Source organism: Drosophila subobscura, chromosome E (genome assembly GCF_008121235.1).
Source record: "Drosophila subobscura isolate 14011-0131.10 chromosome E, UCBerk_Dsub_1.0, whole genome shotgun sequence".
NCBI lineage: Eukaryota > Metazoa > Arthropoda > Insecta > Diptera > Drosophilidae > Drosophila > Drosophila subobscura.
This window is the reverse complement of record NC_048531.1, coordinates 15,188,282-15,212,073: the sequence shown is the minus strand read 5'-3', so window position 1 is coordinate 15,212,073 and position 23,792 is coordinate 15,188,282. Positions and strand designations below refer to the sequence as shown.

Here is a 23,792-nt window from a genome sequence, read left to right as displayed (position 1 = left end):
AAGCATTTCTAGTTTAGATATTTTGGGGCTTTTATTTCAATTTGAATGCATTTCGATTTTTGTTGTACAATTAATTAACTTAGTAACGCGTGAAAGTAAATAGATAACCGTAACAGAACCAACTCAAATGGTGGCTTTATGGATGACATGTATCAAGCAGCGCAGTTCCTTGCTCTTTTTGGGTAAATATTATCGTTTATATGTATATGAATGATGGGCATTATTCCATACATATGTAAGCCTGGGCATTAAAAATATACAATATGCATGTGTACGATTAGTTGTTTTGGTTAAGGCAGATCTGCATCTGTCCACCCTAGTACGAGTATTTGATATTGACGGTATTTTGCGGTGTAATGCGGATTACGTATGTATGTTGGTCGGGTTTTGTTTGGTTTTCTTTAAGTTTAGGTTTAGGTTTAGGTTTATGGTGCATCTATTTTGATTGATATTGTTTGATTTTTCTTTTCTTTATGTAAATATCTCGAGTTATGGCATAGTTTATGTGGAGGATATAGATCGGATTCTAAGCAGCTGACATATGTACAATAAATATTTGTTGTTTCTGATTATTCAGATGCGACTCTTCATCGGAATATACAAAGATATATATTTGTGGCATTAGATATTCGTACATTTGTTGTTTTTTTGCGGTTATATTTGGGGGGACATTGGGTATCCTGATATTTGAGTGTATTTGTGTCTGTCTGAGAGTATGTTTTGTGCTTTGTCGATGATTCGCTAACTAATTCGTAAATATATCGTATCTGTGGTGCAATAACGCTTAAAATCATTACATGTATGGATATGCCATAAGCAACACATATGTATACTCGTACGTTCGTAGTTCCATTACGATCTTCCCGCTGAAAGACACTTTCTGAATTGACAAATGCGCTAAGTGAGTGTCGGATGGATTCACTTAGCTGGCTGAGTGAACATATGTACTCGTAATCGTATTCGTATTCGTATAACAGTTATAAAATCTACATAATTCGTATTACTGTCTGTGCATTGAGATTTGTTCGGTGGATGTTATATATTGTATACATATATATATATATTATATATATTATGATATCTGCTATTACTTATTGTTTTTGTTTTTGTAGAAAATAACATTCAATCAATTGTTAAAGCATTCGTATGTTTTTGTTTCGAAAATTAAATTTTCATTTAGAGCGCACATAAAAAATTGAATTTTCTTCGATTTCGATTCGATTTCTTTCGAATTTTTGAAAAATTACTTCTAGAGAATTAAATTAAATTAGGGATTAAAGCCTTTGAGGCCCTATTGAGAAGCTTCTTTGAAGAAAAAAGATGACGCAAGCATATCTGAACTTTAAATGCATTCTTTGCCAAAATATTCCTATCTATAAGAGCAGAATTATCGAAGAACGTGAACCACCTTTGGTTTGCTTTCATCTCTGCAAGGCTCTGACAATCTCTGGGTCACTTATAAGGTAATTAATTCAACTATAAAGGCTAGATATTGGAAACAATCGCTGGTAAATAATATCAACATCTAATTAATTTGTCATTTACGAAGTCTACGTAATAGGAAAAATGCCTAAAGTAATTGCCTTACTATATGTATGCTTAAAAGTTACTGTAATGCACCAAGAGATTTCACTTTCAGTTTTATCAGCGCTATAAGTATATCCATATCATCCGTATTCATATTTATATCAATATCTATATCCAATTACAATCATTCCAATCAACACATTTACGCGTACTTGTTTATAAGAAGTACAGTCCGACATTGTGTATATGATACTTAGTCCAACACTCATATTCGAATCATTTGCTATGCACTTTACGAATATTTATATCCATGTGAATTATCTTTTGTTTGTTCCTCGATTAGGCATTTAGGTCTGCTGAATTGAGCTCAAGAATGCGGGATCCACTGATGCCACTTTGGCTGTGAGGAACGCATGCATGCAGAAAAGCAGACTCTGCAGCACCTGGCACTCCAGCTCCTGTGGAAGATCAGGTTTACATTTATTCCATTGGTATGCAAGTGGCGACTCACCTTGGTTTCGATTGCCCGACTATCGTGATCCTGAAAGTGAAGCTTCAACTTGGACTTGCCATCATCGCTGGAGCCCCTCAGTTGGGAGAACTTGTAGTGCCAGACGACAGCGGATTCGGCGCCCTCGGTGAGAGAGAATCCGGCCTGCCAGTCCAAGGTTAGTCCGCCGCTCTTTCCATGATGCGAGACTGCGAAGGTCTTACGCTAAAACAGAGATTACAGTTATAGTAAATGGAAACTAAAGCATTCTAGGATATACACATACGCCCAATTTGATGACGCTGGTCACGATGGCCGCATTCCAGCTGTTCTCGATGCGCAGCAACTCCTGGCGAGTCTCCACGCTCAGATAGCGAGGTTCGTGCCCCGAACTCTGCAGCAGAAAGCAATGCTGGCGACTGTCTACAGTCTCGGACTCCTTAACAATACGGAACATGGTCTGATACACCTTGTAGACCACCAAAGCCTTACTGATGCCAGCCACATTTAACTGGAATTAACAGAATACAAAAAGAGTGTTAATGAGGTAAAAATATAAGGAGCAGCAGGCACTCACTGGTGGCGTTTCGAAAAGCATCACTTCGGTGCCTTTGAGCAATAGAAATCTGGGCTTGTAGCTCTGCCAGGATATATTGTTGTTGATAACTCCCTCGTTCACCCAGCCCATGTACTCAATACGCTCGCCCACCGCAAAGTTTCGATTGTACAGCTTCATCTGTGGATAGATGGAGAGGCAAAGTTTGGGGCAGGTTTCTTGTATTGTTTTGCTATAGCACCACTCACCTGTAGATGCGTAAGGCCTACCACATTGTCGGTGATCAGTTTGAGCCATTGGCTGAGGATAGCCAATTCATCGCAGTGAATGACCCCCGTGGTGACGCCGTTCAGGCCACGCACTTCAAAGGCATTGGGTCGCAGCTTGTCGGTTCCGTAAATGTATCTCGTCACATAGGCCATCATCAGGGGCACTGCCACTACATCGGTCCAGCGCTTCTCCGGCTCGGAGCAAATGGACATGGGGCGACTGCAGCTGCGGCTGATCGTTCCACTGTTGACGGATGACTTGTAGCCCTCGTCTGCCTTGAGTTCGGCACAGGTGGCGTCGTTGTCCGAGTCAGGTGTATCTTTGGTTACTAAATAAAGGGAGGGATCAATATATGTCTTAATAGATAACTGTTTGCGACTTACATTGCTTCTGTAGAAAGGGCGTGGCAGCCCGATAGTGCTTCACTGTGAGGACCACAATATCCCCGGCATTTCTCAATATATTGACGGCATCGTCATGGGGACAGGCCGTGATATATTCCCCATTCACCTTGATGATGGCATCGCCCACAAATAACTGACCCGTGATGTCCGCCGCCTGATCTTTGTAGATCCGCGATATCAAAATTGGTAGCTTATGCTCGGCGCCACCTTTTATGCTCAGTCCCAGGCCACTCTGCTTCTGCCGCGTGATCTGTACCATTCGTTCCTGTGTGCATGAAATGGAATATGTTTTATCTTATTGTTTACATCATTTACTATCATGTCTGCGAACTCACCTTTGATTCCATGGGCGGTCCATTTGGATGGCAACTGCTTGGCGTCACGATTTCTAACTTTTGGAGCGACAGCAGCTCCATTGTGAGGTTAAGTCTAAGTGGTTCCGGTCTGCTTTTGCCATCGCTGACATGGACCATACCAGTGCGTACCTAAGAGGGATTTATAAATGTCATTCAATGGATTTTATTATTTAATAGCTTTGGCTTACCTTGAGGTTCTGATCGAGTTTTTCTTCTATTGGTGTAGCCATTGTGTCAGAGAGCTTCATATTTTCTAAAGTAAATGAAAGCAATGCAAAATTTAATATTCACACTGAAGATCATATTAGACGAAAGGTTTTTTGCGATTTGGTTTTGGTTTCACTGTGAAACGAAACGAAAGCAGAGACAAAGATCCATGTGACAATACACACACACAAGCACATACATATGTAAGTATTTTAGTGGCAGTGCAAAATGTTTGCATTGCTTTCTTCCCTCTCTTCCGTTTTTGCATATCGTGGTCACTCCGATTAGTATAAGTACATACGTAATAGGCTTAATTTCTCAAACATTCTCTCCTCCATGATTCCATGTTCTCCTTATGGTCAGCTCATCTTCTCTCACCCACCTCATGCCATCACAGCTGCACAGCTCTATCTTCTTCTCGCCATTTACAGTTGCATTAACAAGTGGTGGTCACTCTTCAAACGCACAAAACTTCGCTCTCTTGGAGTAGCAGAGGGAGAACACAAAAGACAAAGTCAAAGTCAATGGGAGTGCAAGAGAGCATAGTCTGTAATTTTGCATTTTTTGGTAAATAAATGCTTTGTAGGCTTATTGTTGCTTCTCGAACATTTTATGCTGCCAACTGTTACCGTCTATATTTTCCCTTATGTGTGTTAGCTTCTTCTAAATGCACAGCATTTATCTCTTTCCTCCTAACACCTTTGCATTAACAAGTGGTCACTCGTCAAACGCACAAACCAGCGTTCTCTTGGAGTAGGAGAGGGAGAACACGAAAGTCAAATTGCCATGGAATGTTCCAGAAACCATGGGAATTTATGTATGCCGCACTCCGAAAAAATAAATGTGTGAGACTGGCGCTGCAATAACTAAGTTATTGCGCATTAGGCTTAGTTTCTCAAATATTCCACGCTGTCCACTGTTACCTTCCATGCTCTCCTTATGGTCTGCTCATCTTCTCTCATCCACCACATGCCATCATAGCTTCACAGCACTTTCCCCTTTTGGCATTTACCGTAGCATAAACCCAAAAACGTTCGCATGCTTGGAGTAGGAGAGGGAGAACACAAAAGTCAAAGTCAAAGTCAAATTCAAAGTCAATGAGAGAGCAATTAGGAAGCGCAACAGAAAGAGAGCATGGAATGTTCTAGAAACTAGCCTCCTACGCATGTAAATCTGCGCCGCTCTCTCACTTTACAATTTTCGGCAAGAACAAAAGCACGCGGTTTTAAGTCAGCTCCGCGTTACGGGTCGCGAAAATCGGGAAAACGATGAAAAATCGTTCGGGAAAATAGGCGCGCAGTGGTGCAGTGCAGTGTAGTGATTCAGTGTGGTGCTGTGCAGTGTTTTGGTGAAGTGATGTGAAGTGTAAAGTGGCACTGTGTAATAGTGAAGTGAAATGCTGCAGTGTAGTGTAAAGTGATCCTGTGTAATGGTGAAGTGAAGTGTAAAGTGGTACTGTGTGCAAAAATGGCAAGCAAAAGTTCCTGCGAAAGTGAAGTGTTCAACGCATAAATCTTTTTTCACGTTCACGTGATCTCTGGCAACTTGTAAACGTGTGTGTGTGTGCTGTTTCCAATGCCCAATGTGAAGAAGATGAGAAAAGCAATAAGAAAGAGCGAGTGCAGCGTGTCGACGCTCTCTCTCTCTCTCTCCGTCGTCAAAATGGCATACAAAAGGCAGAGCCGGCGATTGCAAAATAAGGAAGTAAGTGAAAGTGAAAAGTGTATTGTATAAACATATTCCATGCAGAAATTTGTTTTTTTTTGTGTGTGTGTAAAAAATGTAAAAGAAACGGGAAGATTTCCCCCTTCCCTCTCCAATACCCAATATGAAGAAGGGGAGAAAAGCAATAAGGAAAGAGCGAGTGCAAGTGTTATATTCCATGGAGAGGTAAGGTCTTGGTGATCCAAGCCTCTCTCGCTAGTGTTTCCTCACGATCTTCAGTCGAGTGCCTCACCTTTTATTAATCTACCCCAAATATGTGCTCTTATTGAAATGTGTTTGGAATTATTTCAATTCCTTTGGTTGTGCCGTTGCAATTTCGTTTTCGTATTCGTTTCGTAAATCGTTCTATCGAAAATTATCGCTCGTATATGCAGTCTCACGTCCCGTTTATCCTTCCGGCGTAACCATGAAAACGTCGACTTCTCATGTGTGAGGAAGAGGAGCAGCAAATGCTGCTGACGAAAACGTAATGGCATAATATTATTGCCCAAAAGGTAAGCGAGAGAATGAGAACTTTACTGTTTTTATAGAAGTCGTATATGCAAGAGGTATATACATTTGTATGTATACATACGTTGATGCAAAAAAATGTAATCAGATAAGATATTGATAATTCGACAGCAGTCACATAGTCTGTATGTATGTATGACTAAGGGTCGGGTCAAAGCGTCTCCACAGCTTTACTCATGGCTATTAGATATGATAGTCCACAACAGACGTCCAATCAACATGCCCCAGTAAACAGACGACGATTCTTGTTGTTGAGTGGCCATGGCAATGGGCGTTGCAAGAAGTGTAATCAAATTGCTTGGCCCTTTATCGATTGGAAAACAACATGCAGCCGAGCCATTTCCATGCCTATTAAATTACACTGGCACGCTCTCCAGTATATAGTAGACAGATAGTTCAAGGTGAACTGTGCAATTGCGTTAATTAAATTACACTTGCAATTATAATCAATTAGCCGCACTCAGCCCCCGCGCTCAATACTTGGATATCTCTCAGCAAGAAATGATCCCAAGACAGATATTCAATTGAAATACCTATGAACCGAAATACAATGTTTATTCTGGGAAAGCATGGGGCCAGCATATGTTTTCCATTAGAAGTGGAAGACAAATATGCAACCGGAAACCTATGATATGAGTGAAAACACATTGAAGTGCGCCCCCGCCACTCACCAATCTCCACCTCTCCTGCTGCTGTTGAGTGCCGAAGTGTGGCCACAACTGTTCGTCAGGAATGGGACGAAACCACAAATAGGTAGTGCGGATAACCACTTGTGCTCCGCTCCGTAAATAGCGATTGTGGTCGGAGGGTGGCTGCTTAAGACATGTGCAGATGGTGCATGCCACAGTTTGATTTCAACTTCAATGATTTCTGATTTCAGCAATGGGAAATATCTACCCATCAATCCATAGGCTTCTTCGAGAAAAATTGGTATAGATCGATTTTTGAGTCAAAGTAATGATACAAATGTTTTTTCCTTCGAGATCTGTGTCTTCTGTGAGACTTCCAGAAGTCTTAAAACAACGATGAAACTCTCTAGACGTTCTATCGACCCCATGTGCATCATGCGCTTCAGGCCAAGTGAATGTCTTGTCAGGCAGCAGACATGAACATGAAGCCACAATCGCTTCCCCAATCCCCACACAGATGCCTGTTGTCCGGGGTTACAGTTACCTTTGATTATGGCTAAATTACGTGTGTGCCTCGGTCGGGTTGCCCTTTGGCATGCGTGCCTGTAAACCGTAAAGCAGTAAAGTTGGGCCCAAGTCAAAGTAGCAGGAAAGGGACTGTCAAAGAGGTACTCAGAGCCAAAGAGAGAGATAGAGATAGAGTTATGTCCCTTTCGAACCAAACAAGCGAACATGTTCGCTCGTGTCTCGACAATCAGCTGTGCTTGGAAAAGAGCAGCAGGAGGCGAAACCTTTCGGGCGCTGTTTGCCTGAAGTTTCAGCGATTGAACTTTTTGCAGCACCACCAGCAGTAAATGAAACACACGCACATGAATCCACACACACGCACACGTATGTAACATATATGTACTTTCATACATACACACATACATATATAGTCGATACTTTTTGCCAGAGGGAAAATGTTCATTATTATTTAATGTTTGCTAAACATTCCGCCCGCCCACAATTGAGATAGGGTCTGTGTCGGTTGGTTCACTCAAGGGATTATTACCTTTATGTATTGACAGAAGTAGTTACACATTCATACATGCATAGATATATGTATTTATATATGTATGTACATATACCTAACGTATATATTATATTATTCGTTGTTGTTGTTGTTGATGTTGTTTTTGGCGTGGCTAAATCGTTTTTATATAAAATGCAGCTTGTACACACGCGTTCCGAGAAATCGCGTTTTGAATTGGGTCACATTGCACAAGTCTCGCACGCTGCGATTCAATTCTGCTATTTGATTTCTGGAAGTGGCTTGAACCCGTTCGTGGCCTGACCGCACGATTTGTCCAAATCGGAACTCATAAAAGTATGCTAAATTTCCGTTGTTTGTCACAGTTTTGCCCACTTCACCAGCAATGTATATGTATTGGGTATGCGGGGTGTACGGGTGTGGGTGGGGAGTACGTGGGTCGCCGCTGCCCTCCTTATTTCGAATGCACAACGTTCCCAAAGGCTGTACGGGAGCGAACTGAGAGCACACGCCACGGCACGGCTCCGCTATAAACATGTTGAAAGCGGGACGGAACTTTCTCTCGTCGCCATCGCTGCACCCCCACCAGCTCCAGATCTCAGAAGCTTTGTGCAGCCTTCTACGGGCCCCATATGTTGGAGTAACAGAAAGCTTTGTGCTTGCAGGCGCCCCATATGCTGGGAGTCACGTCCGAGTGTTTCACCATTGGGGTAGGTAAGCAACAGAACTTTCGATATATTTAGAATAGAAAGCATTTCTTTTTAATAATGAAAAAAGCTTTCTGTTAAAAGTCGAAAGTATGGGGCAGATGGCGCTGTCATGAACTTTAAATGTTTAGTTCTATTAAAAGTCAACGCATTTGATGTTGGCGACACTGTGAAATTGTGAGAATTATATAATGTAAAATTATTGTAGTACCCCACAGACAGTAAGTACAGCGGCCACTGTTTTGTTAGGAAAAAAAATAGCCCACAGGAAATATTTATGCGTCACATCAATTCTCATATGAGTACAGATTATCAAGTGAATAACTCTGATGTCTAACATATTACCCATTAAGTAACCCCTCTTCCCAAATAGGTATCAAAATAGACACTTCCCAGCCTTAAACTTATCATTTATTCACTTGGGATATGAGTGCATCAATATCTCCCTTTATATGTATACAGATGGGAACACTAATTACTAATATAAAATAATATATGATTGGTCGCTTGATTAATGCACAGCAAATGTGATCTGAAGAGCGAAAATTCTCAAGAAAACTCCAATTCAAATACCTCAAGTATTCAGTCAGACTTTCCAAAGATTTCGAATTTATTAAGTTGTTGCTGCACCTGTAAATAATCCCGTAATGCCCCTATACACCGGCCATCTTGAGCCCTATTTCATGTTCGAGCTGAACGAAATGCTCGTTAAATGTTAATTAGAACGCTGAATCAGCTGCGTTAGCTCATTAAAAGTTTTGCGTACCCATTTTCGTTGTTATTGTTAGCCAGAATGGGGCCACGGCAGGCCAGGCCAGTCGAGGACCCAGAATCAGGAGCAGGACCGACCTTTGGCTCCCCTTGGCTCAGTGATAAGCCCGTGGAACAAACGGCATTCGAATACAATGACTGAGGGCAAAGTTAATTAACGTATTAGCCCAGGCAGAGACCGATGGCTCACACTCTGGCAGGTGCCCCAACACAACCAATCAACAAGCAGGAGAGAAGTCTGGCTAAAACCAGGCGGGAACGTGCTCCTGCTTCCTGGGCTTCTTCGATTTGCATTCGTCCTTGAGGCTGCTGGCCTCGGCCGCAGGGACGAGTGAGATACAGATACTACAATTGAAACATTAGAGTGCAAATGTAATCCTTTGAATGTGGCCTGGCCTGCTGCAACACGAACCCAGTTATCTTGGGGCCATGTCCATGCCAATCACTGCAGTCCTGCAAAGTTTATTGCGGTGATGGGATGTCGAGAGGAGGTCGCACAATGGCAGAGAGTGTTCTGTGTTTTTGCAGGAGAGGAGATGAGGCAGGTGCATCGCATCATGCTAGTCCCCCACTTGTCGCTGCCACTCAGCGCAATCAGTCGGGGACTTAAGACATTGGTGGCGACTCCAACAACAGTGGCAATGGGAAAAGTAACAGCAACATTGTCGGCATTATTGACAAAAGTTTTCAGTTTGTTTTTGGCAACCACCTCTCTTCACTCTCTGTCTCTGTGTCTGTGGCTAAGGGAAATCCCTCTCTTTCACTTTGACTGAGGAAAAGTCCTCGGTTTTCTCTGTGACTGAGGAAAAGCACCGCTCCTGCTCTGTGTGGCTGAGGAAAACCATGAGCGGGAAGGAGCGAGGCGAGCACATTTTTGTTAGCTGATTGAAATTAGTTGATGCATAAAAAAGTTTGTTTGCCAACAATTTCGTTCGAAAATATTTCGGCTCTAAAGTAAAATTATGACTGCTTTGCATATTTTTCGGTTACCAATGTAAAACTTTAGACCCGAACCCGAACTTATTGGCATTGGCAAATGTCGGGAATTTATGGCCTGTGCAAATGTTGGTTTACCATCTCCATCTCCGCCAAGTGCCATGCTGTAGGATGGATGGCAACGGCAACGGCAACGGCAATGGCAATGGCCCCGACTGGATTGGGGGGTTCTACTTAGACGGATTCCTATAATTGCATTAGCCGATTCCCCTGTTGATTCTGGTTGAAGTGATTACATTGTTAGTGCGATTAAGAGGAGGAGAGGAATTCTTTAAACAGGAAGAGCAGCATCGTGTAATTGAATAATTATGTTATTCTGTGGCACGATGAACCTGACAGATTTCTGTCTGACAGCTGCCACGACATCATTCGCATCTCAAAGCTACAGCTTCCGTGTTGTGTCTGTGCAAGTGCCTCAAGGATACACAGGGCATCTAAGGATCTAAGCGGCAACACAAAAATTTAATTAAGCCTGATGGCAGCTTCCTAGCACCTTCGGTACATTAGCAAATCAATTGAGTTAGAGACCAGGCAACGGACAGCATGGCAGAGCGCCATCTCCACTCGCATATAAGGAGGATGCATGTGTGTGTGTATTCCGATTGATTGGATAGTTGTCACCTGCAGGATTATCCATTTTAATGCAGTTTCACGCACTGCTTCCTGCCGAGCTGAGCCAGCAAACAAATCACACAAACAAGCAGAATCAGGATGATACCAAGGAGGAGACTTCATACACCAACTGTGGATGCAGACCACGCATGCTACATGCCACACACGCCACACGCCAGGCGACAATTTCCGTTATTTCTGCCGAGCTTTCCATCCAGGATTTTTTCCAATCCCCATCGCCAGCCCCAGAATCAGCTACAGCCCCAACCCCAGATTCACGGCACGGAAAATGCTTTCAATTTAGCAACGAGCACGATTCGGTCGAATGCATGGCAATCAAAATGCGGTTAGTTGCGTGTGGCAGCAGCAACAACTGTAGCAGCAGCAGCAGCACCAGTAGTAGGAATGGAAGTGGGGCGTGGGGCTGCCGCAACAACCGTGGTAACAACGCTGACAACACAGCGACAACAGCAGCAGCAGCAACAACAACATTTGGATGAGAAAAAATGACAATTGTCAACAATTTTAATTTTCATATGCACGCAACAACAGAAACAGGAAAGGCAGCCAGGATTAACATACGCCTCTCCGTCCCTCGAAAAGCCAATGAAGGCACAGCACACTCCACTGGCAGTTTGTTTGCATTTGTATTGCTAATAAAGAGTGGACAGCAGCACGCCCCATGCGGCAAAACGGGACAGCGCCCCACCAGCAGACAGTGGTGGGCGGAAATAGTGGGTTGGGTGTGGGCTGAGTGCAGGGTCAACAGCGGTTGGAAAAATTCGTTTTGTATTTACAGTTGCGGTCAAACATATTAGCTGTGGTTGATGCACTGCCTATGCGCAGAGTATAGGTTGGCATTTATGTCTTGATCAACATCGATATGTAAATATGTAAATGTGGATAGATGTATTTGTACATAATCAAAAACCACAAAAAAAGCAACCTACAACGATTAGTATGCAGCTCCAGAAACTGGAGTAACGTTGAAACTTTCTCAAGTATTATATTAATATATCGCCCGCACTTTGATTTACGATCCATTCGCTGTTGTTGCCATAAAAACGATATTATTACAGCCCGTGCATCCATCATCCATCGTCCATCCATTGATTTACGCACTCTGCGCTCTTAAATAGCGTTTTGGGCTTCAGCTTGAAGCCGGGCAAAGCTTATAAATTAATTAAAAAATCAGTATAAATACATAAATCAATTACCCGCCTCAATAGGACTCTCTGCTGCAGTACCTAAACCGCTCCGCTCCCACTATCCATCTGTAGGGCTGCACTCTTCAGCGCCAGCTTTGGCGGCGGGCAATTACTTGCCCGGCAGCGCCAACAAGCCGCAGCGGCAAAAGGGGAAGGGGAAGTGGCCAAAGAGAAGATGATGAAGAAGTAGAAGAAGGATGCGAAGGACTGAAGCGATAAAAACGGCAACATGGCGTTCAAAGTGCACAAAATGGCGGTAATTCGCGCTTTGTTGCTGCGCGGCCAAAACGCTTCAATGAGTGGGTGTGCGTGGGAGCGACTGCACAGCAACAGCAACAGCAACAGCTACAAAAACTACAACTACAACCATAACCACAAGTGTAAAAGGAACCAGAATGAAAGAGATTCACGAATCGGTGATTTAAATACCCTAGAAAATTAGTTGCTCCAATGTACGGACAGATTTGTAAGTCTAATTAAATTATCTTCGGGTAATGGTAATCTGCAATTATCAGTTCGGGTTGTAAAAATGTATTCAAAGTGTTATAAATCCCTATGGAAGGGTATGTGAAAAGTGATAAAACAGGACAAGAGGCAAACACGAACGCTGCTAATAAGAGCGCGGGCGATGCAAGCGCTGCACTTGCCGAAGAAAATATATTGTTCAGCTTAATTTCCTCTTCTCAACAGCCTCCTCCACACAGCCATTGCATCCTCTGATTTTCCTTTGCTGGGCTAAGTTTTCCCGCTGGTCTCCCGCTGTTCTTGGGCCAAAAAGAGCGAGCAAGAAAAAGCGTGAATTGTTCAGAAAATGTGATGCAAGGATGTCTTTTCCACTTCCCTCTTGTACTCTTACCCGCTGCGGTATGTCATTAATGATTTCCTTTCAGGCGGCCAATGCAATTATGTACTTTGCCGCTGATGCAGGAGGGGGGAGAGAATAGTGACCAGGAGCCAGAAGCCAGGAGTAAGTTAAAGTTAGCATAAAGTTCCCCTTATTGTCTGAGATTCCATCATTATCATCCATAAATTCTCTCATAACTTTGCCCACGAATGATTAGGCTACAGATACGAGTGCGAGTACGAGTACGAGTAGTGCAGACACTTTGCTACGACAAATAGAACAAAATTTCATTAAATATTGCTAATCAAATAATGTTACCAAAGGGACCCATGTTACCAGTTGCAAACATTAACCACACATCCAAGTGAAACTTCAGCATCAACGTCATACTTTATGTGCGAGAACTTTTTCCATTGGCCACAAAAGTGTGTGCTGTGCTGTGTGCGTTTCCTGCAAGTGGAAAACTAACTCTTTTTTTTCATTCGACCATCCAAATTATGAAGTACCATATGTTGAGAGATGTTTTGGGTTGGGGTTTTTGGGGGCTGTGGCAGCCTTTTGAGTGATCTTGTTGCCAACCGCACTCGTACATCAACCTGAGTGCTGACCACTTGCTGCATTCGTAATGAATTAGGTGCACCGAAAGGCATTTCAACGTAATGTTTCGGATTTGGAGTGGAACATTTTGCTCATTGCAACTATTAAGCTTTTGGTTTCGGTCCTCTTCTGGATATCTATAGCCCTGTAACCCTCAACAGCATTGCCAGATCAGAAACACCTACTTGCCAGCTAAGATTACCTACTCTAAGGGCACACAACGTTCCTGGGGATCTGTCCGACTGCTCTTCTGAGTTGAGTTAGCTTCCTCTCAATTTTTCAATTACTTGGGCCCGGGCCTTTGCAAAAGTAATGACCGACACTGAAGGCAGACACAGAACACAAACTGAAACAGTAACACCAACTGGCAACTGGCAAATGGAAAATTTTGTGCTTAATTTCATTTCCGTTTAGGTGCCATTCCGAATGCCATTCCATTGGAGGCAACGAAACGAAGGAGTGGAGGAGTCCAGGGTCCATCGTCCATTCCATACTGCGCAACAATGAAGCGCTTGGGTAACGGTAAATTTCATTTTAAAAGCATTTTCATTTACATTTTGTCCATTTGATTTTGCCATTGAAATTTCGAGAGCGAGAAACTTTTTCTTCGTTCAGCACAGCAGCAGCAGCAGCAGAGGTAGGAATTTTATTGTTTTACCATTATTACAGGTGTGTGCCCTGCGCCAGAAGCTGTATGGGAATGCTGTATCCTGGGGTTCTGTGTGTGTTTGTGTGTGTGTGTATGGGTGATTCCCCCAAAACAGTTTTACGACCCAAACGTTGAGCACTCGGCCCCGACACCGGCACCAAAGTGCGGACCGTGATAGAGCCCAACAGCCGGAATGGAGCTGGCCTCACTAATCCGTTTGCATTTTTAGTGGCGGCCAAATTTTAACGACGCATCTTTGGAATTTGTTTAAGAAATCTATAAGAGAGCAACAGCACATTTCGTTATTGCTACAGCTCCAGCTCCTGTTTCACCGCCTGCCCCATGTTTTGGGCTTCCCCGCGCTCCTCCTTTGTGATTTTTCACATTGTCTGTATGATGGGGCTGCTCCTGGGTGCAGGCATTGTTTGTTTTTCCTTGGCTTCCTCTTGTTTGTTGCCTCCTCCATTGGGTTTTTATGCGCGACGCTGGTTGAACGCTTCGCTGCTTTGATTTGCCTTGCTTAGCCCCAGTCCACTAACTCCACTGACTCGGCTGACCCCTCTGACCTGTATCGTGGCCCGGGCCAGCGTACGATACTCAGGCCAGTTCCTTGGCCAGGCCAGTTCCTTGGCCAGGCCAGGATAGAACAGTGCCAGTGCCAGTGCCAGTGCCAGTGGCAGTGGAAGTGGCTGTGAAAGAGGCAGCCCACTCGTGCGCACTTCGTGCTACAAAGCAACAAATCGAGTTTGCGAATAAATGAAATTACTTTTCGGTCTAATGACCATCATCTGCTGATTTTATTAGATTTGTTTCCTTTCGCTCTGTGTTTGTTTACTGCTTCTGCTGCTGTTCCTCCTGTTTCTTGTCCTGCTGCTGCTGCCTTTGCTGCTGCTGCTCCTGCTCCTGCATCATCGAGAGCTGCCTGCAAACCTGACTAACTGGGGAGCAAACTTTAAATGACTTTTGTGCCCAATCGCTGTAAGCAAAATGTTTGATAAGACGACGAGTATTCGGGAGTGGTAAGCCATGTCATATTACAGTGAAGGATCTTTGCGCGAGCAGGTGACTTGCAGGCTACTATAAGCATCTCTCAAATGGTTGAGTTATGGCTTTTATTTATTTACATTTCAATAAACAAAATTCAATGTTGGGTCTTTGTCAGATTACTAGATTTCAACGCACATAGAATAACCATTTAAAACTTATAGAAACTGTTTAAAAATAAAGGGAAAAATAATTACAGCGAACTTTAAAAGGTTTTTGCCATTAATCACCACAACGGGCAATCGTTAAGACAGCAAACTTCGGCTTTACGATACCAGGCCGAGGGTACCAAGCGATCAGCAATTGCAAGGAAGCTACTGTAAATGCTTAAATACAAACATATGCAGAAGCAAGAAAATGTCAGTTGCATTTCAGTAATAATCTGTTCTGTTAATGTTGACTGCTATGCCGATCATAACAGCGGGTCTGTTAAACTCCTTACAGCGATGTTAGGCTCGTTACAGCGATGTTATGTGTGCATTGCCCATGCTGTTAAGTAACATAAATGCTGCCTGCTAAAATTTCTGATCGCCTGATACCTTGGGTCGAAAATTGTGTGGGTTTCTTTTGTTTCTGCAGTTTGTTTTTGTTGTGATAGGTTGTTGTTTTTGTAGGACGTTAAGAATTCTTTACCATACTTACTGACACAGTTAAAAACAATCTCCACTGTTCTGAGACTGCTCGCTCAAGTCAGCTTTCACTGTACCAAAAGCCAATATTGGAGTCTTCATGGAAACATGCCTGCCAAGTTTTCGTTTTGTGCTACCCATAATTCTCGCTTGCCATTTGAATAAGGATTTTCCCCTTCTCCATTTTGGGGATGCTCCTCCTTCTCCTCCCTTTGGCAGTGGTGGGTTCTTCCTGGCACCTGTTGTTATTGTTTGTAGTGTTGTGCCTGTTCCTGAAGCTGTTGCTGTTGCTGTCGCTGTGTGTGTTTTGCTCCCTCGTTTCTTGGGCTTTTGCTCGCCCCTTAAGCTGACATTTCATTTTTATGAAACATCTTATTTTTCTAATTTGCAACAGCAGGTGTCGCCATTTTCTGCAATTTTCTGTTTATATGAGAAAAGAGCTTCCTACTCTGCGTCTCTCCTTCTCTCTGCTTTGTGCTGCTTCCCCCCACCAAAATGTGTCGCTTTTCCCTGCTGTGTGTTGTTCGCTGGCTGGAGCGGGTGTAAATTCAGTTTACTGTAAAATTTAATAGAAAGTGAAATTTTTTCCCAAGAATATGGGGATAAGAACGGGGCCACATCGTGTGTGTGTGTGTGTGGGTGTGCGTGTGTGGATGCGTGCAAATTGGGGTCTTTTGTTTATAGTGTTTCACATGTTTGCATATAAAGTGAAAATTCGTGTAAAGCATGCTGTAAAAATACGTTTAATAAGCTACAAGACGGCTAAAGGCAACGGCTACCCCTCGCGCAGTACTTTGCCGAATGTGTTTTTGGGGGTAAATGGTGGAATGGTGGGAGGAGTGGCCCATGTGAGAATCCTTACCTCTCTGACGTCTTTATTAATTCATAAAACGACAAAGCGCCAGGTGTCGCTGACGATATGTCTGAGCGCCCAAAAGCTGAGGGATTTTTATGCGTTTAAAAAGTCAAACAACGAAAATTTTCAGAAATTTCTACCAAATTACCAATAAAAACAATGCCAGAGAACACACAAAAACAACAGAGCTACTTGCATATGTATGCACGGGAGAGTTTTGCTCCCCAAGATTCTGCTGGGTTACGGGCGGGGGGTGGTGCTCCTGGTCTACCTACCTAGTATAATTCGTTATCTCTGGGGCGTATCAAAATCACGCTTGATTTACTTTTTCGAGCCATTTAACAAATAAGCAATAAAATCCGTGCATTTCCTTAGTCCGTGTCCAAGTTCCTTTCCCCCCCAACCATCCAAGTCGCCACATGCTCCACAGCGTATCCTTTTGTTAGACCCCGCCACCCCCGGGCAGCCTTTTCTCTGTTGTCTTGAGCAAATTGCCATTTTGTCTTCAAATGAGACGTTTATGTTTTTTAATTTTTTTCTTGTTCTCGGGTAATGGCCAATGTCAATGGGTTCAGCAAAGGCAATCAGGAGGGCAACAGAATCCACAGATGAGGGGCAATTGGTGTGGAGGAGCTCTGTCAAGCACAAAGAGACTTGAGGAAAGTGTTTCCATGGTGAATGAAAGGAGAAAATGTGTTACAAATGATAGAAAATATCGAGTTGAGTTTAAGCAACAATCGGTTTAGCATTCATGCATCATGTATCGAATTTAATCCCTAATTAAATCCCTCTAGAGTCCGCAAATATCCGCACCTTATGCATTTCCTCCACGCAATCAGCACTTCAAATACCAAAATCTGGGCATGAATACGAAAACAGATGGTGAAGCAGGTGAAGGCAAATCGCAAATCCCTAAATTAGCATTAGCTAATAAAGGTAACCAAATGGCAGTCAGGCAGCTGGTCGGGCAGGGGGGGAGTGGAAAATCTTTAAACAAACACAACTTTGTGTGCATTTGTGCGTAAGTGCAAGGGTCCGGACCGGAGGCAGCCAGAGGCTATTTGTACGAGTATAATGTATAATCAAGAAGTATGCCATTTGACATTCGAAGGCAAAATTAAATTTGACTGCACATCGTTGTAGCTACCACTCGTAGGTACATCCATCCGCACGGATGGACCACAACACAGAGAGAGCGACGGAGGGAGAGGAAGAATACACAAGCCACATTTACCAACATTTGCCAACTGCAGTTGCGTTGCTGCCAGTCAAATACGACCAGGAGCAGGACCAGCAGTGGGACCTGGAGATGGAGCAGCTGAACCCTGAACCCTGAACCCGAGACCAATTAAATATTGAGAGAAACATTTGCCATTTCGTGCTCCGTTTGTAATTAGCCGTAACGTGCTGCACTGCTGCTGCTGCAGGAGCAAGGGATAAATACCTGCTTGCAAGATTGTATGTACATAACGTATGTACATATGTATGTACGAGTATGTATGGTAAAGTCAGCGTCATAATGCTATTTACCAAATGCGATTGATTGGCACCCCACACCGCCTGACTTCAAAGCAATTTTCTTGTCACTCCAACCAAAATGTAAATGTTTTATAGTCAACATAATCACAACGAACATCAAAGGACCCAAATCCGCACAGCTGCCAGCTCAGGCAGCCCAGGCAGCCCGACAATCAATCGTATTGCGGAAAATCAGGCAATATTTATACGAATATAGATGAGAGCGGGGGGGTTCCGCATTCAATTGGAAATCAAATTTTGATTTGGCAGGTGAGTTGGTTGAAGCGAGCTAAATGCCAAAATCTGTGGAGCAACGAAGGAGTCAAGTAGAGGGGAATTAGCTCATAATAGTTGGAGGGTAAAGTATAGAATATTTTAAGTTATAGAAAACTGTAGAGCTGTGGATAGGAGAAAAGTTTCAATTTAATTTCAATCTATGCATAGATGAAGTTAGAAGTTTTAATCGAAAGCCAGATAAATCCATCCAACAAACTTATTTATTGGGAATATCATTTACATATTTGAACCATTGATGTTTCAAGCCAAATTACAACAATGTGTTTGATAAGATTATAACCAAAATTTAGACTAAACTTAGTAACTGGCTAGCAGGCCAGTTGATAAATTAACTGAATCATATTGGGAGTGGTGCGCGTTCGGTCAGTGGGGTGCAGTGTTTGGGTGGGTTCTAACATTGATGTTTCAAGCCAAATTACAATGTGTTTTAGAACGATCAAAAAAGATGCTGAGACTAAGACTGAGAGCAGGCTAGCTGGTACAGGAACTGGATAATGGTGCGTGTGGGGCGACCGGTCATCTGATTCTTAAGCAAATAGGGCAATGGGTTGGTTCTGGTCAGCATGCCTGTGCCACGATTATCCAAATGTGCCCAATCGACGCAAGGGACGAGGCTGCGTAGGATGGCAGCGGCCAGGCAGGAGGTGGCGGGTCCACGGCCACAGTTGCTCAGATCGTAGGTGGTGTTCTTGGTGACTATCTGGTGGTAGTACTTGAAGAGCGGGAAGCGCCACATCCGATCACCAGTTATGCCGCCAGCCTTGCGGAATTCCTTGTGCACAAAGTCCGAGGTGGTCCACAGTCCAGTGGCTGCGCCGCCGAGTCCGTAGTTGACGCCTTGAGCCACCGTGCCAATGTCAATGATCATTTTGGGTTTGTGCGTGGCCTGGCCGTAGAGCAGGGGATCGGCCATCACCACAACAGGCGCCTTGCCGACATCCTTGATGCCCATGGTGATGCCATTGAGCAGGGTCACCACATCGCCACACTTGACCGCCATGCCGGAGGGCATGTGCTCGCAGAGCGGAATGATCGCCGAGATGTTCATTGGCAGCGAGAGGGCAGAAGCGGCGCGTAGCACGCCCACACAGACGGCAGCTCCAGCCAAGGCGCCGCGATACTGGTCCATGCCCGTCTTGCTCTTCAGACAGAGGCCGCCACTGTTAAAGGTCAAGCCCATGCCGAGCAGCAGAATGGACTTCTCCTCCGGGGCAGTGCCGCAGTAGGCGCACTCGAGCATCAGGGGCGGCTCGCAGGAACCCTTGGCGACCGTCAGGAGCGATGACAGGCCCATGTCCTCGATCCAGTCCATGGAACGTACCTCCACCGTCACGCCGCAGGGGCACAGAGCATCGACGGCAGCCTGGGCAAAGATGGACGGGGTCATCATGTTCGCTGGCATATCGGAGAGACGGCGTGCCAGATTCTGGGACTCGGCCTTGAACAGGCCACGGGTCCAGGCCTCACGGTCCCCCTTGCCATACAGGTCCAGCTTGGGCGTCTTTGTGCGATTCTTCTTCCTCTTGTTCATGTTAAAGCGCCACACGGCCAAGGAGGCGCCCTCCGCGGCCTGCTCGGGATAGCCCATGCCATCCACATGCACCTCGCTCATGCCCTGCAGCTGTAGGGCGCGAGCGCCTGCACCGGCGGCCAAACGGACATTCTCCATGCCCATATCCATTTCCTCCTCCTCATCGAAGGCGGCATCATAGTCGCCAACACCCACGACGGCAATCGCCTGGTAGTCACCCTCCATGCCGCTGAACAGCAGCCCCTTGCCCGGCCTGCCGTCCATGTTTCGTTCACGGATCCACTGCATCACCTTGCCGCCCACCGAGTCGTCCAGGGTCACAGCATTCTCTGTGGTCTTCGGCGGCTTGTCGCTGTCCCTCTGGTAGACCCCGACGACCACGCCCTTGGGCTTCTTGCACTTGGTCGCATAGGTACGCAGGCAACTCGGGGCTTCGCGGATGGTTCGCTGAAACGAGATCAACCGACTGGCCGAACGCAACAACAACAGATCGCGATACGAAGGCATCTTTGGAACGCGACTAAAAAGAACCCAAAACTAAAAAAAAGTCAACTAATATATATTACGCACAATTTTGCTGACTAGAAAATTTTGTTGTGTGACACTACAAGATTTTGTGTAAAACGAAAAATTTAACGAATAAAATTTGTATTTGTGCTACGATAAACGTTGTGCTCCGCTCAACAGTGCTCTACTGAATAACTATTCTATTCTAATTGAGTGAGAAGTCTGAAATCTAAAGCCAAATCTGCTTGGATCAACCAAAAAATATATATTTTGTGTGTGTAGATTTTGGAGAAACTAAGAGGCTTTGAGAAAGTTGACTGGATGCAAAGAGTCTTCCCTTTCCATGTTGATTTTGATTAGAATCTCTAAGGCAGTCGCTCCGGTGATGCTCCTCCACCTGCCACGGCCATGTTGAGGATTTATAATACCCTTGGCGAGGGCGCACCACTATAAAACGCATAAAATAATGACAAAAAGAGAAGCAAAAAATCATATGAATTTCAATTAAGTAGGTCCGGACCGGACCGGAATGGACCTTAACCTGGGCCGTACCGCGCCTGGCCATGGCCTGGCCAAGTGCACAGCGATAATGGCAGCGAATGGAAATAATTAATTTTCCAAACCAGTGGGCCAACGCGAATTAAGCTTAATTTTTGGTGTTGCATAACTAATTAAGGTGGGAACAGCGCAGCCGTAAGAGCCGCAGATACTATGCCCAGGACTTCTACTGGCATTCGAATTATGTAAAATTGTTGCACTCTTTAATTCCATTTGTTCTGCGGGCAGACACGACAATCTGTAATTGAAAAGTATGCTCTTGCTTATCTTTCGACTATTTGAATATGGAATTCAATTTAGTGTCGCATAAGCGCTGGAATATGCAAATCTGTCCAGGGACACTCCTCCGCACAGACGAGTGTGTGTTTGCCTTCTGGCTTTGGGCAAGGTGAGCAGAAAAGGTTGCATGTGGGTGTGTGTGTGTGTGTGTTTGTGTGTGTGTGGCTGGCCAAAAACCAAATTGGAAATTTGCTTATTTCTCGCCTTTGCGCTTGACCTGACCCGAAAGGGCAAGCCCCAAAAACACACGGACAAACTTTGTTCACATTGTCCGCCCACCCGTGCACACAGATGAAAGGATGGCCGGCGACTGTTAGTTTTGTCCTTCGGCCTGTTTCCTGCTGAATGTTGAATGTTGTAAAATATTTGCCCAAGTTGAATAGTGCAAAAGTATTTGATTTCGACTTAACATTTGTCTATGCGCATTCGTCTGGAATTATGCAATGTGTTTGCAGATAAGAAAAATTGCAATGAAATTGAAATTATTATGCATTTTCATTTGTCTGCTATTTGCCAGGTATTTCTTAGCCAATCCATTCCACAACCATGCAACGTGTGGGCAGTTCCTTAACATTCCTTAATTGAATTTTGCCAGAGTTTGATGACCTTTTGTAATATCTAATCTTTCCATCACAGACCAACCAACACCTTTCTATATCATTTTTGATATTTTTTTTTTATTAAAATGTATTTTTGTTACAACTAAACGCTTAAAAACTAAAGATTTTTGTTCGCAAATGACCTTAAGTACATTATTATGTCTGAATAAGTTTTTAAAGAGACTAAAAATCAAGAAATTCGTACCTTATTATGTTTCTGTGGGCAAGATGGAAGGAGGGTTAAATGATAAATGTTGAGAGGAGAGTACACATACAATACATACGGACAGGCATAGAGTTCGATGTTATCTTAAGTTTCAATTGGGATTATTACGTTATGATGCAAGTATTTCTTTATATAAGCTATGGACTGATTCGACTCTGATTGAGTTTAATTATTTTGATGCACATTAGGCGAGTATTGCTTGTGGTTTCGAGGCTTAAGTAGAGATATTTCCTATAACTTTAGAATCGTTTTCGTATCCGCAATGGCGATCTGCGTGTGTACAACTTTTAAGTTTAAATATTGTTTATTTTAGATTGTATTTTATTTATATTGTGATTAATGCAATTAGGCAGTTCATAAATTTATCAAAACTTAACATCACATTGCTTCTTCGATTACATTCGAGGTTTGCTTTTCCATATGCGCTTGAAAATTCTGTTCCTGTACGAAATCGAACGATTATGGGTTAATACGAGTACAGTACATAGACGAGTACGATTACGATTACGAGTTCGAGTTCGAGTAATGCTTAAAAATGCTCAATGCTCAATGCTCCGTTTTGTGCGTATGCGCGGCAATTGTTTGTAGCTAACTATGGGCTGTATTTATGTATTTTAATATGTGTATACTTTATTATTAAATGCGGCTTGTGTATAGTAATGTGTGGGTATGGTTTTTTTATGTTGTTGCTGACGAAATGCACTCAATGGAAGTTGATACGATTAATACCCTCTATAAGTCTAAGTCTAAGTCGAATGCATTGTAAATGCCTCCGGTAAATGCATTATTTATTAGGAAGTGTTGTTGTTTTTGTTTTGTTTTTGTCATGTTTGTGTTCATTTCTGAAGTGAATATGTCTATGATGATGATGCTGATGATGATACGACGAGAAGTCCTTGTGTGTGCGTGTGCGTGGCATAATATAATCTCTCTGCGACTGCGGCTGCGGCTGCATTCGATTTACTAAAACTGTTTGGACGATGTGCTCAATGGCGGCATATTGAGAATGAAACTCTCCTCATGATATCAGACATTGGGCTTGCGGAAGATCTCATTCGGATGCTGATTGCTGCTGAAATTCTGTCGCGTCGAGCATTGCTATTACGTAGAGGAAGAACCAAAGGTAAAATCATAATTAGATGTGTGGTTTTGTCATGGATATTGATTTGTGATTGCCTGCCATTAGGTGCAAAGTTGAGGGGAGAACCTTAAGTGATTGCATTTTAATTACATTTCCAATGCATCTCCCACCCAAGCAGGCAATTATCATGCATTTGGGTCACACCACCACAGGTGGGGTGGTTCGGGGTGTTTCGGTGGTTCACTTGGGGGTGGTGGATAATGATAACTTAACTACCTTACACCCGTTTGTGTATTCTCACTTATTTTTTCTCTCTTTGATTTGACGTCGTTTGGACATGGCCCGAGGGCTATTAAAATAATTGCTACTGAAATCATTTATTATGGCATGTGTCTGCCTCGGACCATAAACCTGTCGCACCGAGTCCACCCAGAACCATGGGGGGTGGCCCTCATTATCACTTACCGCTTGCTTCTTTTCCCAGGACTTCATGGCCGTCTTGTACTTTTCGAACTCGTGGCACCAATCCGAGTAGATTTTCTGATAGTCATTGCTCTTGTTCGGCGGAGTGCATCT

The 23,792-nt window shown here is 43.7% G+C and overlaps 3 protein-coding genes across 5 annotated transcripts in view; all 3 read right to left on the bottom strand.

The window, feature by feature from the left end:
• Positions 1 to 12: 12 nt before the first annotated feature.
• Positions 13 to 7,798, bottom strand: LOC117891256 (gamma-1-syntrophin). Of its 2 annotated transcripts, none has more exons than XM_034796625.1 (9): positions 7,729 to 7,798; positions 3,792 to 3,856; positions 3,583 to 3,732; positions 3,227 to 3,512; positions 2,822 to 3,171; positions 2,595 to 2,753; positions 2,304 to 2,528; positions 2,039 to 2,242; positions 13 to 1,985 (listed from the first exon to the last, which is right to left on the bottom strand). In XM_034796625.1, exons 2-9 carry the CDS (start codon positions 3,849 to 3,851, stop codon positions 1,875 to 1,877), a joined length of 1,545 nt encoding a protein of 514 aa, XP_034652516.1. In that variant the 5' UTR covers positions 3,852 to 3,856; positions 7,729 to 7,798; the 3' UTR covers positions 13 to 1,874. The 2 variants fall into 2 exon arrangements, with proteins under 2 accessions (XP_034652516.1, XP_034652517.1); XM_034796626.1 differs by lacking the exon at positions 7,729 to 7,798 and adding an exon at positions 6,406 to 6,425.
• Positions 7,799 to 18,617: 10,819 nt separating this feature from the next.
• Positions 18,618 to 20,618, bottom strand: LOC117891323 (cytosol aminopeptidase). The gene has a single exon (XM_034796739.1). It carries the CDS (start codon positions 20,471 to 20,473, stop codon positions 18,890 to 18,892), a length of 1,584 nt encoding a protein of 527 aa, XP_034652630.1. The 5' UTR covers positions 20,474 to 20,618; the 3' UTR covers positions 18,618 to 18,889.
• A 1,505-nt stretch (positions 20,619 to 22,123) lies between these two features.
• The window catches only part of LOC117890430 (semaphorin-2A), a 34,034-nt gene continuing 32,365 nt past the window's right edge, over positions 22,124 to 23,792 (bottom strand). For both annotated transcript variants that reach the window (XM_034795259.1, XM_034795258.1), the window contains exons 14-15: positions 23,682 to 23,790; positions 22,124 to 23,233 (exon numbers count right to left, since the gene is read on the bottom strand). In XM_034795259.1, coding sequence (XP_034651150.1) covers positions 23,162 to 23,233; positions 23,682 to 23,790 — 181 coding nt within the window. In that variant the 3' untranslated portion in view covers positions 22,124 to 23,161. The remainder of the gene's footprint in view (positions 23,234 to 23,681; positions 23,791 to 23,792) is intronic.